The sequence below is a fragment of the Salmo trutta genome, chromosome 24 (assembly GCF_901001165.1).
Source record: "Salmo trutta chromosome 24, fSalTru1.1, whole genome shotgun sequence".
Classification (NCBI taxonomy): Eukaryota; Metazoa; Chordata; class Actinopteri; order Salmoniformes; family Salmonidae; genus Salmo; species Salmo trutta.
This window is the reverse complement of record NC_042980.1, coordinates 31,525,830-31,542,946: the sequence shown is the minus strand read 5'-3', so window position 1 is coordinate 31,542,946 and position 17,117 is coordinate 31,525,830. Positions and strand designations below refer to the sequence as shown.

The window sequence follows — 17,117 nt, the reverse complement described above, 5'->3', positions numbered from 1 at the left end:
CCCCACAATATGATGCTGTCACCACCATGCTTCACCGTAGGGATGGTGCCATGTTTCGTCCAGACGTGACGCTTGACATTCAGGGCAAATAGTTCAATCTTGGTTTCATCAGACCAGAGAATCTTGATTTTTGTGGAAATTTATATAGACAGGTCTGTGCCTTTCCTAATCATGTCCACAGGTGGACTCCAATCAAGTTGTAGAAACATCTCATGGATGATCAATGGAAACAGGATGCACCTGAGCTCAATTTCGAGTCTCATAGCAAAAGGTCTGAATACTTACGTAAATAAGGTATTTCCAATTTTATTTGCAAACATTTCTAAACCTATTTTTGCTTTGTCATTATGGGCTATTGTGTGTAGATTGATGAATTTGTATGTAATCAATTTTAGAATAAGGCTGTAATGTAACAAGAAGTGTAATAAGTCAAGGGGTCTGAATACTTTACGAATGCACTGTATATTATATTGTTATTAGTATTATTGACGCTGCGGCAGCAGAAGTTCCATAGCCAGATAAGTTGAGTCATTTGGTGGTAGGCCTGGGAGTCTGGAGCGGAGCATGGGCTGAGTTAGCCACGCAGGGGATTGGCTGCTCGGACATCTCACTGATCATTAAGCCAGACCCTTACGCTGTTTACCCAGGAGAAACAGAGAAGGTGAGATATAGAAGGCATGCAAGAGAGCGGAATGAGGGAGAAGGCAAAATATGCAGATTGGAGAGGCAAAGAGGAGAGGGAGAGATTGCTTGAGAGGAGAGCAGAGGCTGAGAGGAGGCTTTGGCTGTCTCTCTGTCTGTCTGGTTCTCACTTATAAACTCCCTCACCAGACCACATAAAGGGCCAATGGACTACAATCAGTACACCCCTGACTGAGACACATGTCTGTTTCTCTGCCTGAGCATCTCCCCCTCTGTCTTGATTCTCTGTTTTACCAGTCTCTCTCCCTCAACCTCTCTCGCTCACTCTGGCTAGGGTTATTAAAGCCCTGCAGAGGTAATGACAGCAGAGGCGGTGTGTGTTTATGACAGGCTGACGCTGTGGAATGTAATTTACCTCTGGACCGCTCCTGTCAGCTCTGAGGGAGAGGGACAGGAGGATAAAAAAGAATATATATATATATATATATATATATATCACCCTGGGAGAGTATATGTATGTATGTATGTATGTATGTATGTATGTATGTATGTATGTATGTATGTATGTATGTACATGCATATCCACAGTAAAACGAGTCCTATATCGACATAACCTGAAAGGCCGCTCAGCAAGGAAGAAGCCACTGCTCCAAAACCGCCATTAAAAAGCCAGACTACGGCTTGCAACTGCACATGGGGACAAAGATCATCATTTTTGGAGAAATGTCCTCTGGTCTGATGAAACAAAATAGAACTGTTTGGCCATAATGACCATTGTTATGTTTGGAGGAAAAAGGGGGTGGCTTACAAGCCGAAGAACACCATCCCAACCGTGAAGCACGGGGGTGGCAGCATCATGTTGTGGGGGTGCTATGCTACAGGAGGGACTGGTGCACTTCACAAAATAGATGGCATCATGAGGAAGGAAACCTGTGGATATATTGAAGCAACATCTCAAGATATCAGTCAGGAAGTTAAAGCTTGGTCGCAAATGGGTCTTCCAAATGAACAATGACCCCAAGCATACTTCCAAAAAGTTGTGGCAAAATGGCTTAAGGACAACAAAGTCAAGGTATTGGAGTGGCCATCACAAAGCCCTGACCTCAATCCTATAGAAAATGTGTGGGTGGAACTGAAAAAGTGTGTGCGAGCAAGGAGGCCTAGCAACCTGACTCAGTTACACCAGCTCTGTTAGGAGGAATGGGCTAAAATTATCCCAACTTATTGTGGGAGGCTACCCGAAAAAGGTTCACCCAAGTTAAACAATTTAAAGGCAATGCTACCAAAATGTAAATTATTGTATGTAAACTTCTGACTTACTGGGAATGTGATGAAAGAAATAAAAGCTGAAATAAATCATTCTCTCTACTATTATTCTGATATTTCACATTCTTAAAATAAAGTGGTGATCCTAACTGACCTAAGACAGGGAATTTTTACTAGGATTAAATGTTAGGATTGTGAAAAACTGAGTTTAAATGTGTTTGGCTAAGGTGTATGTAAACTTCCGACTTCAACTGTAGGTGTACGGAGGCCCATTATCAGCAACCATCGCTCCTGTGTTCCAATGGCACATTGTGTTAGCTAAGTGTGTGTGTGCGCGCGCTCGTGCGCAAAGTGTGTGTGCGCACACTCGTGCGCAAAGTTGTGTGTCCGCGTGCGCTCGCAACGTGTGTAACGTGTGTGTGTTTAAAGGAAAATTCTGACATTTTACATGTTTCATGCAAGATTCCTTTGAATATGAAAAGCCACATTGTATATCAAAGGAGTTGAAACACTGCAGGGGTGAGGAAAGAACATTTCTGACTTCTCACGTCTACTTTGTATAAAGTCTTTCAGTATTCACATTCTTACACATTGTGTTTACAGGAGTCACATGAATGACATGAATTGAGACACCTGAATGACTGTATGATTGTTACGTTTCTGATTGTTTGTCTGCATAACTGGAATGACTTATAGTTACTGCGTTGAGGTTTTCAGTCACCTGAATGACACTTCTCTTTTTTGGTACTGTGCAGTGTGTGTATGTAATGTATGTATGTAATGTATGTATGTATGTATGTATGTATGTATGTATGTGTGTATGTATGTATGTAATGTATGTATGTATGTATGTATGTATGTATGTGTGTGTGTGTGTGCGCGCATCACCCATATGGCAGCTTTCATATTTTGTGTTGTGTAGTAGTGTGCATAACCTGACCAACCGCAGGCTTTCTAACACAGGATGTTTTACGACGGCGCTCTGCAACTGGCTCCTAAATGTCATTGGAAACGGGTAGCAGAGCTGACGGAAGGTGGATTCTGACAGGGCTGCCCCCCCCCCCCTCCCCACTCCACCTCTTTCTCTACTCTCCTAGGGTGACAGTTGGATTTACAGCCCATTCAGGTTGTTAGAGAGAACGTTGAGGGTATTACACAGGGAACAAGTTTGTATTTGTGGTAGTACTTGGAAAGGTACATTTCTTATTTTTATTAATCTGACATATGAATTAGGTGTTAGTGTTGGTCTGAATAGTAGGCTAGTTGAATTTAGGAATGTGTGCCATTACACACTGGCGTTAGTGTTACTGTGCAGTATGTAGGATGTGGTTTTGGTGCAAGGCTGTTCTGGCAGTACTGTGCTCTGTCTCTGATTGATTCCCCTCTCCTCTGTTTCCTCAGAACGCAGAGGTGTCTGTCTTCGAGGTCAACATCCGCTTCATTGGAGGACTGCTTGCCGCCTATTACCTCTCAGGACAGGAGGTAACTATTCACCTGGGATTAGTTTACACTGTGTGTGTGTGTGTGTGTGTGTGTGTGTGTGTGTGTGTGTGTGTGTGTGTGTGTGTGTGTCTGCAAAGGGGGGAGTTTGCTGTGTGTGTGTCAATTGTGGGAGGCGGAGGAGGGTTTACTTTGTGTGTGTGTATTTGACAGGCTGTTGATGAAGCACCAGACTTTGTTCAGCTGAACAGAATGCAAAAGAGGTAGAGAAGCAGAGGCAGGGGAGAGCAAAATGAAAAATAGGCTCAGATTAGAAACGCAAAGGGAGTGAAAGCAAGGAGAGAGGAAGAGAAAGGGGGATAGAGTGATCACAGCTTCGTCTTTCATTAGCCATCTGGGGAGTGATGGAGGCCCACAGGTTAGAGATGGTCGCCTGGGAAATAACACTTCAGGTGCACCATGTTAATGAACACACACACCTCCCAACATTCTTATCTGCCCTCTAGCTCTAATGAAAATCACCACAAATCCTCCTCCTGTCCCCCCCTCTCACTCTCTCCCCCCGTCTCTCTCCCCTGCGGTATCGGTCATCCCCCTCTCCGTGCTCCTATTAGAGGAATGCGAGTGGTGGAATTGAGCTCCAGCCATGCGTTTCGGCCTCTCTGCCGGCCCCACGCTCCTTGTCTAACAGGAGCAGATCTCTGGCCGCACTCCATGCACCCTCTTAATGCTCATCTCTCCTCCCCTCTTTTCCTTCACTCGCTTGCTTAACTTTCACTGTCCTCTTCTCATTCACTCTCTGACGTTACTCTCACCTCTCCCTCTTTCGCCCTCTGAATAAATGGTGATAATTCGGCAGAGGCTGGAGGAGTGGTGGGGTAAGGAATCAGAGAGATGTTGAGGCTGGGTGTGGTAGGGAATCAGAGAGATGTTGAGGCTGGGTGTGGTAGGGAATCAGAGAGATGTTGAGGCTGGGTGTGGTAGGGAATCAGAGAGATGTTGAGGCTGGGTGGAGTAAGGAATCAGAGAGATGTTGAGGCTGGGTGTGGTAGGGAATCAGAGAGATGTTGAGGCTGGGTGTGGTAGGGAATCAGAGAGATGTTGAGGCTGGGTGTGGTAGGGAATCAAAGAGATGTTGAGGCTGGGTGTGGTAGGGAATCAGAGAGATGTTGAGGCTGGGTGTGGTAGGGAATCAGAGAGATGTTGAGGCTGGGTGTGGTAGGGAATCAGAGAGATGTTGAGGCTGGGTGTGGTAGGGAATCAGAGATGTTGAGGCTGGGTGTGGTAGGGAATCAGAGAGATGTTGAGGCTGGGTGTGGTAGGGAATCAGAGATGTTGAGGCTGGGTGTGGTAGGGAATCAGAGAGATGTTGAGGCTGGGTGTGGTAGGGAATCAGAGAGATGTTGAGGCTGGGTGTGGTAGGGAATCAGAGAGATGTTGAGGCTGGGTGTGGTAGGGAATCAGAGAGATGTTGAGGCTGGGTGTGGTAGGGAATCAGAGAGATGTTGAGGCTGGAGGAATGGTGTGGTTGGGAGGGGTGATATCGTTGGTCCCATTGGGTTATAGCTCTTTGTGAGTCCTTTATTCCATGTGTGTGTGCATGCCAGAGAACTAGCCCTGCCATGCAGTGATGGATGATGTTTACTCCTCTGCTCTCCCCCTCTCTCCACTTCTTTCCCTTCTCTTTCTCCATTCTGCCAGTTTCATCACTTTATTTTTTCTATCACAAACTCCTTCACACTGCCCCTCTCCTTTTTCTCCTGAAAGGTGCTTGGTCCTCTGGGATATGTAGTTTAGGTGAAAGGTGCTAGCGCCTCTGGTAGGGCTGGGCAATATTGAATGAATTTCATTTAATAGAATATATGTTTTGGTGCGATATTCGAAATGCCTGTATCGCAAGGAATGTTTATTGTATTGTTTTCATGGCAATTTACAGTGGTTCTTCCTTTAAAAGTTGCGTCGTACTGCAGCACAGCTTGCGGGCTGCCGCAAAATTCTTTGGCACGTTATTTAAGTGTCAGCCGTTGTTGCCATTATGGGTAGTTAGTGCTAGTTTGCCCACCAGAGGGCATCTTTGAGAAGCTAAGTTATTGAAATGACATGGAGCTGGAGGCCTCAGTCAAAGGGAGCCTTGAATAGAACAGACTATGTGGGATTGATTTTTAGAAATGTATCTTAATTAATTTGAATACTGTTTTTTTTCTATTCCAAGAAAAATGTAAATGTATTTCTTACTGTAGCTGTGGTACTGTAGGCCTAAGGGTTTCCTTTAGGAAGATATGGCACTGGACAACGTGTTTCTATTCCAAGAAAACAAAAATGCATTTGTTACAGTAGCTGTTTTAGCGTAACTTACTTATTGGCATAAAGGCCTGCTTAAATATACAGTACATCAATCAATCACTCATTTGTGCATGTCATCACACAGCATACAAGTCATCCATGTCTTTAAATACAGTCAAGCATTTTAGTTATAAAACTAAATAACAAAGAGAGCCTTGATTTAACTTTACTATCACGGCTAAAGCGATTTAATTGAGGTTTTCAGATGGGAAAAGATGGCGCTGTACAACGTGACCAGTCGGGTGTAGGCCTAGGCTACTAAGTGACTGCGAGTGAAGAGCAAATTAACCTTTACATTTCCACATAAAAATCTGATTTATAAAGACCAGTCCCCATGCTCTGTCATTCAGTGATATTTATTCCCATCGTAATTTGTTATGGATCCATCCAGATGTGGTTAGAAAACAGTGCCTTTGGTGGACTATGCAAAAGATATGGGATAGGTGACATGCCTCGCAAACATCCATTAATACTGTACATTTAAAGTCCCTAAACTCTGCTAGAGTCTGTCTTGCTGATAGCCCATCAAGGGTGGATGGCTTCTAGCCCATCAAGGACACATTGTTTGCAGAGTTCACAAACAGGAGGTGGCGTTCCACATTTACACATAAAAATCTGATTGATATGTCAAGACCGGTCCCCATGCTCTGTCATTCAATGATACGTATTCCCTATTGACCTGCTGATAGCTGAAATAAACATCTGCATTTTGAAAGAGTATTTTTATCATTATTTTATTAACGAAAGCATAAATATGTTGATGAGCAAATACTGTACAATATATTCTTGATCCAACATTTTGCGGTTGCATGAGGTTTAGAGTTAGAAATGTACAACTTTAGAGTACTTAATACATTGCAAGTTGGGGGGATTTCTTTCACACCTACAGTAGCCGAGCTATTAGACTAGACTTCAACCTTTGTAAAAGGATATTGTCTTGCTAATAGCCCATCCATGGGAAGCTTGTTTGCAGAATTCACAGCTTGCTACGCTTGTGAAAAACAAAATGCCTCCAGCTGTCCATCACTACTGTAAATAAAAACACAGCATCTACAGTGCTACAAATATATTATTGAATTCGATAAAAAAATTCAAACGCACATAATTTTCCATTTTATATGAACAAGTGGTTGCCATGGTGAATAATCCAATAATAATTGGTATGGCACGGCTCTCGGAACTCATTAAGAGGTGGCTTCTGAATGAAAATACTTGCAGATCAATAAAATGTCCCTGTAGATCTAATTAAGGATTCTAAAGTAATATCTAAGGGGCATTTTTCGTTAGGGCAAATCTGGTCTGTGATATTAATTTAGAAATGTAAAACCTTACAAAATATCTAAGGGGCTTTTATATAATTACAATGCTCCCCCTCCCCTCCTTGGCAAATGTATTGTCCTGCTAATAGTCCATCATGGGTGGATGGCTTTTTTTGTATTCCAATGTATTGAATTAATGAATTAATTAGTAATTTACCATTCTCCGAGTGGAAACGTTGTTTGCAGAGTTCACAATCTCATTTTCAAGTCCTCTGGTGGTTACAGTCATAACCCTGGAATGGGTAGCTGGCTTGATGAGAACTATGTCCATTTTGTCTGTTTTCTTTGGTCTCAATGTCTTTTTTTTTAATAAATAGCTTGTTTTTGAATGGGAACTGTGTTAACTTCTTTGGCATAAGGGGCGGTATTTTGACATCCAGATGAAAAGCGTGCCCAAAGTAAACTGCCTGCTACTCAGGACCAGAAGCTAGGATATGCATATAATTGGTAGATTTGCATAGAAAACACTCTAAAGTTTCTAAAACTGTTAAAATAATGTCTGTGAGTATAACAGAACTGAAATGGCAGGCGAAACCCCGAGGACAAACCAACCCCCCAAAACAATATTTCATCCTACCACTGATTTCAATGGCTGGCACTTTTATAATAGGGTGAAATCGTGCCCGATTGCAGTTCCTAGGGCTTCCACTAGATGTCAACAGTCTTTAGAAAGAGTTTCAGGCTGGTTTTTGGAAAAAGGAGCCAGAAATTGTAGTTGTAGCACGTGAATGAGAACGCGTTCTTTGGCATTTTTCTCCGGTAAAGACAAAAACTATTATCCGTCTTAAATTGTATCATTTATTTGCGTATTAGGGTAGCCGAGGTTTGATTATAAACGTTGATTGACTTGTTTGGATAAGTTTATTGGTAACGTTTGGGATTCATTTTGTATGCATTTTGAAGGAGGAAAACCGAGTGGATTATTGACTGAAGCGCGCCAGCTAAACTGAGTTTTTATGGATATAAAGAAGGACTTTATCGAACAAAAGGACCATTTGTAATGTAACTGGGACCTTTTGGAGTGCCAACAGAAGAAAATCTTCAAAGGTAAGGCATATATTATATCACTATTTCTGACTTTCGTGTCGCAACTCCCTGGTTGAAAATGATTTGTTATGCATTTGTGTGCTGGGCGCTGTCCTCAGATAATCGCATGGTTTGCTTTCTCCGTAAAGCCTTTTTGAAATCTGACATGGCGGCTGGATTAACAACAAGTTAAGCTTTATTTTGATGTATTGCACTTGTGATTTCATGAAAGTTTAATATTTATAGTAATTTAATTTGAATGTGGCACTCTGCAATTTCACGCTAGCGTCCCATGGATCCGCAAGAAGTTAATTGGGGAGTTTGGGGTGGGGTGGGGTGAGGAGTACTTGAAAGGTGTGACTCCAGGTTACAATAAGCCATAGTATACAGCAGATTGCCGATTGTCCTCACTTTGATGCTATAACAACATACTGTAGGACCATGACCAGGATCTCTGTTCATTTAAGTGAGCAGATTAAGGCTTTCAGGAGGAACGGAAAATTATCTGTCAGTTCATAAACCATGTGCCATAGAATCGGTACATCTCAAATCTCTTCCCAACTATTTTGCAATCTGTATGGCACAGCTGTCATTTTTTTGGTCCTTAAATGAAACTGGTATATTTTTATTTATCACAATTTTCTTTAACCAATTTTGGTCTTTAATGCATGGCAGACAGACAAGTTCCTTACTTTTCCCCCCTTCCACTTGATAAAGGTTCCAATTAATAACGTTTTTTTTAGAGTTTAACCACACTATTTGTTGTATTATTTGTTTTGTCTTTTCTGGTGGATTAAACTGACATCGCAACCAACTTTCTATGGCTTGTTTAAAAAATAACGATATCTTTATCAGTAAAGATGGGCATTCTATAGAGGGGCTATCAGTCTTTCACACTGTGGTAAATAAAAACAGTTTGTTAATTAGAATGATTTATTTCTGTTTTTAGAGGGAGAGAAACCAAAAGCCCACCATACCTATTTTTCAAAAATCGTCATTCCACATGTCAAGTGTAATTCCCCCATTGTATTTACCCAAGTTCTCTCTTTAACTCCAGGACCACCGACAGTTTGTTGTTGTTGCCTGATGCACAACTCTAGTGCCAGAGAAGAGAGACTCTTAGACTGAAAACGCCTCCATTCATTTATGAAAAGATAGTCAATTTGTGCCACAATTTAGACTACTGATAGATCAGCGTTATTATTCCCCCTTGTGTTATTGTGGTGCAATGACAGAATGCCACCATCTACCACTAATGGTTGGGGCAAGCTTGAAACTTTTAAAGGAAGAACCACTGTATGTCTGCTTGTTCATGTCTTTTTTGTCTCATCCCCTTTCGCTCCTTTCTTCGCTGTGTGCACCTTCCCATTTATACACGCACCAAGCCCCTCCACCAAGATGAGAGATCACTTCTTCCTCTCTGACAAGTGGTTTCAACTCACTATTTGTATTTGAGTTTTTGGTCCAACAGAATGGGTCATATGGAGACTGAAACGCATTGAGACATTATTTTACTGTAATAGAGGAGAAGTTAACCTTTCTAATGATTTAGATTGAGCGCAAAGCAGACAATACTAAAACGAGAGTATCAATGAATAATGATTCTGGAAAATGAATGCTCAGTTTGTTGTGTGCAATATTGCAGTACAATGTACCACAAGCAGCATTTTAGCCAAAGACTTTTATACTAGCTGTCTAGTCTGCGTTTTATAAATGTGCACTAAGCGTAATACACAATTATATAAGGAATTGGCAACTCGTTCTCATTGAGAAATAAGGTAGGCCACGTGATTTCAACTTCTAAACAAAGTGGACAGGCTGGCATGCTGTATAAACAGAGATCCCAGTTGGCTAAACTTGAAATTAAAGATGAGCTGGCTACTCACAAGCGTGTGTGCTTGAGAGATTGTTTATGAGACCTGTGTTCTATAATGCCTGCTACAAGAGGTTAGTCATTATTATTGAATGACCGTTATGCAAGGTTCAGGTTAAATTTGTAACAAAGGGCATTTTCATAGAACAACTTGAAAGCCATATCAGTGATTGCAAAAAAGCAGATTCAACTCTTTGGATAAAATAATTACATTATTAGTGGTTCTTATGGTTATGGGGGGCTTATATTTAACCTTGGTATAATTTCACAAGCCCTGAATTCATTTGATTATTGCTGACTTTGAAATGCAGTGAATTCTATATTTTAATTGTATAACAAAGCTTATTTGAAGAAACATTTTTAAAATATCAATGTGTATATATTGTGAATCGACCATAAGAATAAGAAATTATAATAAAATAATAAAAAAATATCCTAGCGTCTGGGATATGTAGATTAGGTGAAAGGTGCTATTGCCTCTGGGATATGTAGTTTCGGTGAAAGCTGCTGGTGCTCTACTGTTGAGACCAGGAGGACAACAGCTAACAGCCTGTACAGAGTAATAACCTCACAGCAGAGAGAGAAACAATGGGGGGTGGGGGGGAGCGAGAGACTGGGGCAGGAAACACAGAGAGCAAGCTGATTGCAGAGAGAAAACAGGAGAAGAGAGCAGGTCTTGTAATGTAAGATAATGAGCTGGGACACTGACGCACTGCAGCTAGACAGCTGTCTCTGCAATACATATTTTTCCTTCCTTTCTCCCTCCCTCCATCTCGCTCGCTCTCCCTGGTTTATCATGTATGCTGTGCTCTACTTTGCAATGTCTTTCAGTTTGGTGCTGTGAGCTGAGGCTGTGTCTGTCTCGCTGGGGAGCGCTTGACTCACTTTCATATTGTCAAACATGGAGCCCATCAAATGCAGAACACCGCTCCCTCTGTCACACTGGCCGGCTGCCACTGCGCCGAGGGAGGGACTGCATATGAATAGTATGGATGTGAGAGAATCAGCTAGGTCTTACAGGCCATATAGAAGATAATCATGCAATTTAATTGGTTGTTGGAGGGCCTACAATTAGAGGTCGACCGATTTAATCGGAATAGCCGATTTAATTAGGGCCGATTTCAAGTTTTCATAACAATCTGACATCGGTATTTTTGGAAATCGATTTGGCCGATTTATTTGTATTTTTTTTACACCTTTATTTAACTAGGCAGGTCAGTTAAGAACACATTCTTATTTTCAATGACGGCCTAGGAACGGTGGGTTAACTGCCTTGTTCGGGGGCAGAACGACAGATTTTTACCTTGTCAGCTCGGGGATTCAATCTTGCAAACTTACGGTTAACTTGTCAAACGCTCTAACCACCTGCCTTACATTGCACTCCACGAGGAGCCTGCCTGTTACGCAAATGCAGTAAGAAGCCAAGGTAAGTTGCTAGCTAGCATTAAACTTATCTTGTAAAAAACAATCAATCAATCATAAATCACTAGTTAAGTACACATGGTTGATGATATTACTAGTTTAACGAGCGTGTCCTGCATTGCATATAATCGATGCGGTGTGCATTTGCGAAAAAGGACTGTCGTTGCTCCAAGGTGTACCTAACCATAAACATCAATGCCTTTCTTAAAATCAATACACAGAAGTATATATTTTTAAACCTGTATATTTAGCTAAAAGAAATCCAGGTTAGCAGGCAATATTAACCAGGTGAAATTGTGTCACTTCTCTTGCATTCATTGCACGCAGAGTCAAGGTATATGCAACAGTTTGGGCCGCCTGGCTTGTTGCGAACTAATTTGCCAGAATTTTACGTAATTATGACATAACATTGAAGGTTGTGCAATGTAACAGGAATATTTAGACTTATGGATGCCACCCGTTAGATAAAATACGGAACGGTTCCGTATTTCACTGAAAGAATAAACGTTTTGTTTTCGAAATGATAGTTTCCGGATTTTACCATATTAATGACCTAAGGCTCATATTTCTGTGTGTTATTATGTTAAAATTAAGTCTATGATTTGATAGAGCAGTCTGACTGAGCGATGGTAGGCACCAGCAGGCTCGTCAGCATTCATTCAAACAGCACTTTCGTGCGTTTTGCCAGCAACTCTTCGCAATGCTTCAAGCATTGTGCTGTTTATGACTTCAAGCCTATCAACTCCCAAGATTAGGCTGGTGTAACGGATGTGAAATGGCTAGCTAGTTAGCGGGTGCGCGCTAATAGCGTTTCAAACGTCACTCGCTCTGAGACTTGGAGTAGTTGTTCCCCTTCCTCTACATGGGTAACACTGCTTCGAGGGTGGCTGTTGTAGATGTGTTCCTTGTTCGAGCCCAGGTAGGAGCGAGGAGAGGGACGGAAGCTATACTGTTACACTGGCAATTCTAAAGTGCCTATAAGGACATCCAATAGTCAAAGGTATATGAAATACAAATCATATAGAGAGAAATAGTCCTATAATTCCTATAATAACTACAACCTAAAACTTCTTACCTGGAAATATTGAAGACTCATGTTAAAAGGAACCACCAGCTTTCATATATGTTCTCATGTTCTGAGCAAGGAACTTAAACGTTAGCTTTCTTACATGGCACATATTGCACTTTTACTTGCTTCTCCAACACTTTGTTTGGTTTATTTAAACCAAATTGAACATGTTTCATTATTTATGAGGCTAAATTGATTTATTGATGTATTATATTAAGTTAAAATAAGTGTTCATTCAGTGCTGTTGTAATTGTCATTATTACAAATAAATAAATAAAAATCGGCATCTGCTTTTTTTTGGTCCTCCAATAATCGGTATCGGTATCAGCGTTGAAAAATCATAATTGGTTGACCTCTACCTACAATCTTGATTGGCTAGAATGGCTTGAGCTCAGGTTAAACCGCAGCTCAATTGCTTGATTAGTAAATTCAGTCACGCAGTTGTGGATAAATTCCCAAGAACACAGCTTGTTTCTGAGGCCTGATATCATAGAATATAGTATATGACAAATAATAAAGGAATGACAAAGGATTAAGTTAAACAATAACTAGCCAAGTAATAAATGGTGTAAACCCCATAGACAGACGTAGAATCGTGAGTTTACCTAATCCTGTCTCTCCCTGGAGCCTTTGAGGGCCTTCTTCCTAAACAGGCTCATTCAACAGATTTCACAGTATACCTTCTGATCATTTTATGGGACTCCATTACATGTACACAGTGGCATACTCCCCCAGAGAGCAAGATGACAGAGAGTGTTTGTGTGCCTCTGTATGTGTGTTAGGGCTGCACAATTAATCTAATTCACATCGAAATCAAAATATTGACATGTGCAGAGATCCAAATTGCATGCAGTATTATGAAACGCATTTTAGCCGGGCGTAATGTTCGTTTTTATAGTTAACTCAGTTTTTTTCTCCTTTTGCGGCTGCTTCACATACACCAACGCCATGCCGCTCAAGTACTGCAGTTCCTCCTCCTCACTGTTAGATTCACTATGTTTGCGTGCTGTTCTGTTAGGTGAAATGCAAACACGAACAATGCTACTTTCCACTTTTGCTTCTTATTATAAATAATTATATTTCTATGATTCCAACAATTTACCCAAGTGGTTTGATCTGTATTGCACGTGAAATCGCATGTAATTTTTTTTGCCTATATCGTGCAGCCCTTATGTGTTTGTGTTTTATAGTGTTTTTATTTTTTATAGTGTGTGTGTGTGTGTGTGTGTGTGTGTGTGTGTGTGTGTGTGTGCTCCCTGGCAGGCTGAGGGGTCCTGCGGGTCTATCCCAGTGAGACCTGGGCTCATATACTCATATGTGTAATAACAGGATCAGCTCCTAAATTAGAGGATCGGTGGGAGCAGCAGATTAGAGTCAGCACTACGACCAGCCAGAGCCAGAGTTCCAAATCTGCAATCTGGGAATACTGCCGACCGACCCGGCCTGCCAACCTGGCCTCACAGCTAATCCTGATAGAGTGAGGGAGAGTTTGTTAACCAATGAGAGTCGAAGCCGGGGGGGGGGTCTTCTAAACTGTATGGAATTGTTTTTCATATTGAAATTCATAGTAAGGATTATTCAACTATTTGATTTAATGTAGCTATTTGACCCCTGAAGTTCACTATATGTACCAAACTATGTGGACACCCCTTCAAATGAGTGGATTCGGCGTTTTGAGCCACACCTGTTGCTGACAGGTATATAAAATTGAGCACACAGCCATGCAATCTCCATATATAAACATTCGCAGTAGAATGGCCTTACTGAAGAGCTCAGTGACTTTCAACGTGGCACCATCATAGGATGCAACCTTTCCAACAAGTTAGTTTGTACAATTTCTGCACTGCTAGAGCTGCCCCGGTCAACTGTAAGTGCTGTAAGTGCTGTTGTGAAGTAGAAATGTCTAGGAGCAACAACAACTCAGCCGCAACGTGGTAGGCCCCACAACTCACAGAACAGGACCGCCGAGTGCTGAAGCGAGTAAAAATTGTCTGTCCTCGGTTGCAACACTCACTACTGAGTTCCAAACTGCCTCTGGAAGCAACGTCAGCACAAGAACTGTTCATCGCAGGCATCATAAAATGGGTTTCCATGGCCAGGCAGCTGCACTTAACCCTAAGATCACCATGCGCAATGCCAAGCATCAGCTGGAGTGGTGTAAAGCTCGCCGTCATTGGACTCTGGAGCAGTGGAAACGCGTTCTCTGCAGTGATGAATCACACTTCACCACCTGGCAGTCCGACAGACAAATCTGGGTTTGGTGGATGCCAGAAAAATGCTAAATGCATAGTGCCAACTGTGAAGTTTGGTGGATGAGGAAAAATGGTCTGGGCTGTTTTTCATGGTTCGGGCTAGGCCCGTTAGTTCCAGTGACGGGAAATCTTAACGCTACAGCATACAATGAAACTCTAGATGATTCTGTGCATCCATCTTTGTGGCAATAGTTTGGGGAAGGCCCTTTCCTGTTTCAGCATGACAATCCCCCCCGTGCACAAAGCGAGGCCCATACAGAAATGGTTTGTCTCGATTGGTGTGGAAGAACTTGACTGACCTGCAGAGAGCCCTGACCTCAATCCCATTTGAACACCTTTGGGATGAATTGGAACGCTGACTGCGAGCCAGACCTATTGCCCGACCTCACTAATGTCCCCACAACAATATTCCAACATCTAGTGGAAAGCCTTCCCAGATGATTGGAGGCTGTTATAGCTGCAAAGGGGGGACCAACTCCATATTAATGCCCATGATTTTGGAATGAGATGTTTGACGAGCATGTAGTGTAGTTGTGAATTCTTGCGTGTGTGAGTGTCCTGTTATTCCAGTGGTCTCTGAGGAGAGTTCTGAGCCTCCTGTAAACCAGCTGAGATGCTTTGTGATGTTTCTTGTCCCATGTAAACTCTTGCTGTATTGTTACGTCTCATGTAAGTATGTTTCCTCTCTTTCTGAAGCTTTTTCTCAACTTTTCCTAGAAAACTTTCATTCGCCCTCTCTGTCTCTAGGTGTTTAAGGTGAAGGCGGTTCAGTTGGCTGAGAAGCTGCTCCCAGCCTTCAACACTCCCACAGGCATCCCCTGGGCCATGGTCAACCTCAAGAGGTCAGTCTCAGATCACAACGCAACCCTAGATCTACGTCCGCAACTGCAACAATTTCATTTCAGCACGATTCTCTATTTAATGATTCAAAGTTTGTCCGTTCTCCCTGTGTTTAGTGGTGTGGGTCGTAACTGGGGCTGGGCGTCAGCAGGCAGTAGTATCCTAGCAGAGTTTGGAACACTCCACATGGAGTTTGTCCACCTCACTTACCTCACCGGGAACCCTGCGTACTATCAGAAGGTGAGACACCTCCTTAGTACTGGTGTGGGTGTCTGGTAGCCTGAGCAGCCGCTAGTGGGCTTTATAGATCTCCACTATCATCTGGGCTTGATGTGTACAGAAGGTAATGCACTCGTTTCCCCATGTGACCAGTTTGTACATTAAACATTCTCCGTTCAGGCTGCAAAGGCTTTGTTTTCCTCAACTAGATTTAATGGCGAGAAAGTGGAAAAAACTGGGGGGAAATAAAATTGTATTTGTCATATGCGCGGAATACAATAGGTGTAGACCTTAGCGTGAAATGCTTACTTACAAGCCCTTAACCAACATTGCAATTTTAAGAAAATAGAGTAAATAAAATATTTACTTACTTTTATTTTTCATGTTTTACTTTATTTAGTAACACAATAAAATAACAATGATGAGGTTATGTACAGGGGATACCGGTTAGTCGAGGTAATTTGTACATGTAGGTAGGGGTAAAGGGACTAGGCATAGATAATAAACAGCGAGTAGCAGCAGTGTAAAAACAAAGAGGGGCGGTCAATTCAAATAGTCCAGGTGGCTATTTTATTAATTGTTCAGCAGTCTTATGGCTTGGGGGTAGAAGCTGTTAAGGCGCCTTTTGGATCTAGACTTGGTGCTACGGTACCGCTTGCCGTGCAGTAGCAAAGAGAACAGTCTATGACTTGGGTGACTGGAGCCTTTGACCATTTTTATGGGCTTTCCTTGACACTGTTTAGTATATAGGTCCTGGATGGTAGGAAGCTTGCCTCAAGTGATGTACTGGGCTGTACGCACTATGCTCTAGCCGAGCCGTTGCCATACCAGGTGGTGATGCAACCTGTCAGGATGCTCTCAATGGTGCAGCTGTAGAACTTTGAGGATCTGGGGAACCATGCCAAATCTTTTCAGTCTCCTGAGGGGGGAAAGGTTTTGTCGTGCCCTCTTCACGACTGTCTTAGTGTGTTTGGACCATGATAGTTTGTTGGTGATGTGGACACCAAGGAACTTGAAACTCTCGACCTGCTCCACTACAGCCCCGTCGATGTGAATAGGGGCGTGTTTGGCCCTTATTTTTCAATAGTCCACGATCATCTCCTTTGTCTTGCTGACGGGCGGCCCGTCAGGAAGTACAGGATCCAGTTGCAGAGGGAGGTGTTTAGTCTCAGGGTCCTTAGCTTAGTGAGGAGCTTTGTGAGCACTATGGTGTTGAACGCTGAGCTGTAGACAATGACTAGCATACTCACATAGGTGTTCCTTTTGTCCAGGTGGGAAAGGGCAGTGTGGAGTGCGACTGAGATTGTCATCTGTGGATCTGTTGGGTCGGTATGCAAATTGGAGTGGGTTTAGGGTATCCAGGATGATGGTGTTGATGTTAGCCATGACCAGCCTTTCAAAGCACT

The 17,117-nt window shown here is 42.4% G+C and overlaps 1 protein-coding gene across 1 annotated transcript in view; it reads left to right on the top strand.

The window, feature by feature from the left end:
- The window catches only part of LOC115161105 (mannosyl-oligosaccharide 1,2-alpha-mannosidase IB), a 120,474-nt gene that overhangs the window by 73,775 nt on the left and 29,582 nt on the right, over positions 1 to 17,117 (top strand). Inside the window, exons 6-8 of the mRNA XM_029711853.1 lie at positions 3,310 to 3,390; positions 15,400 to 15,494; positions 15,609 to 15,732. Of these exons, the coding sequence (XP_029567713.1) occupies positions 3,310 to 3,390; positions 15,400 to 15,494; positions 15,609 to 15,732 (300 nt within the window). The remainder of the gene's footprint in view (positions 1 to 3,309; positions 3,391 to 15,399; positions 15,495 to 15,608; positions 15,733 to 17,117) is intronic.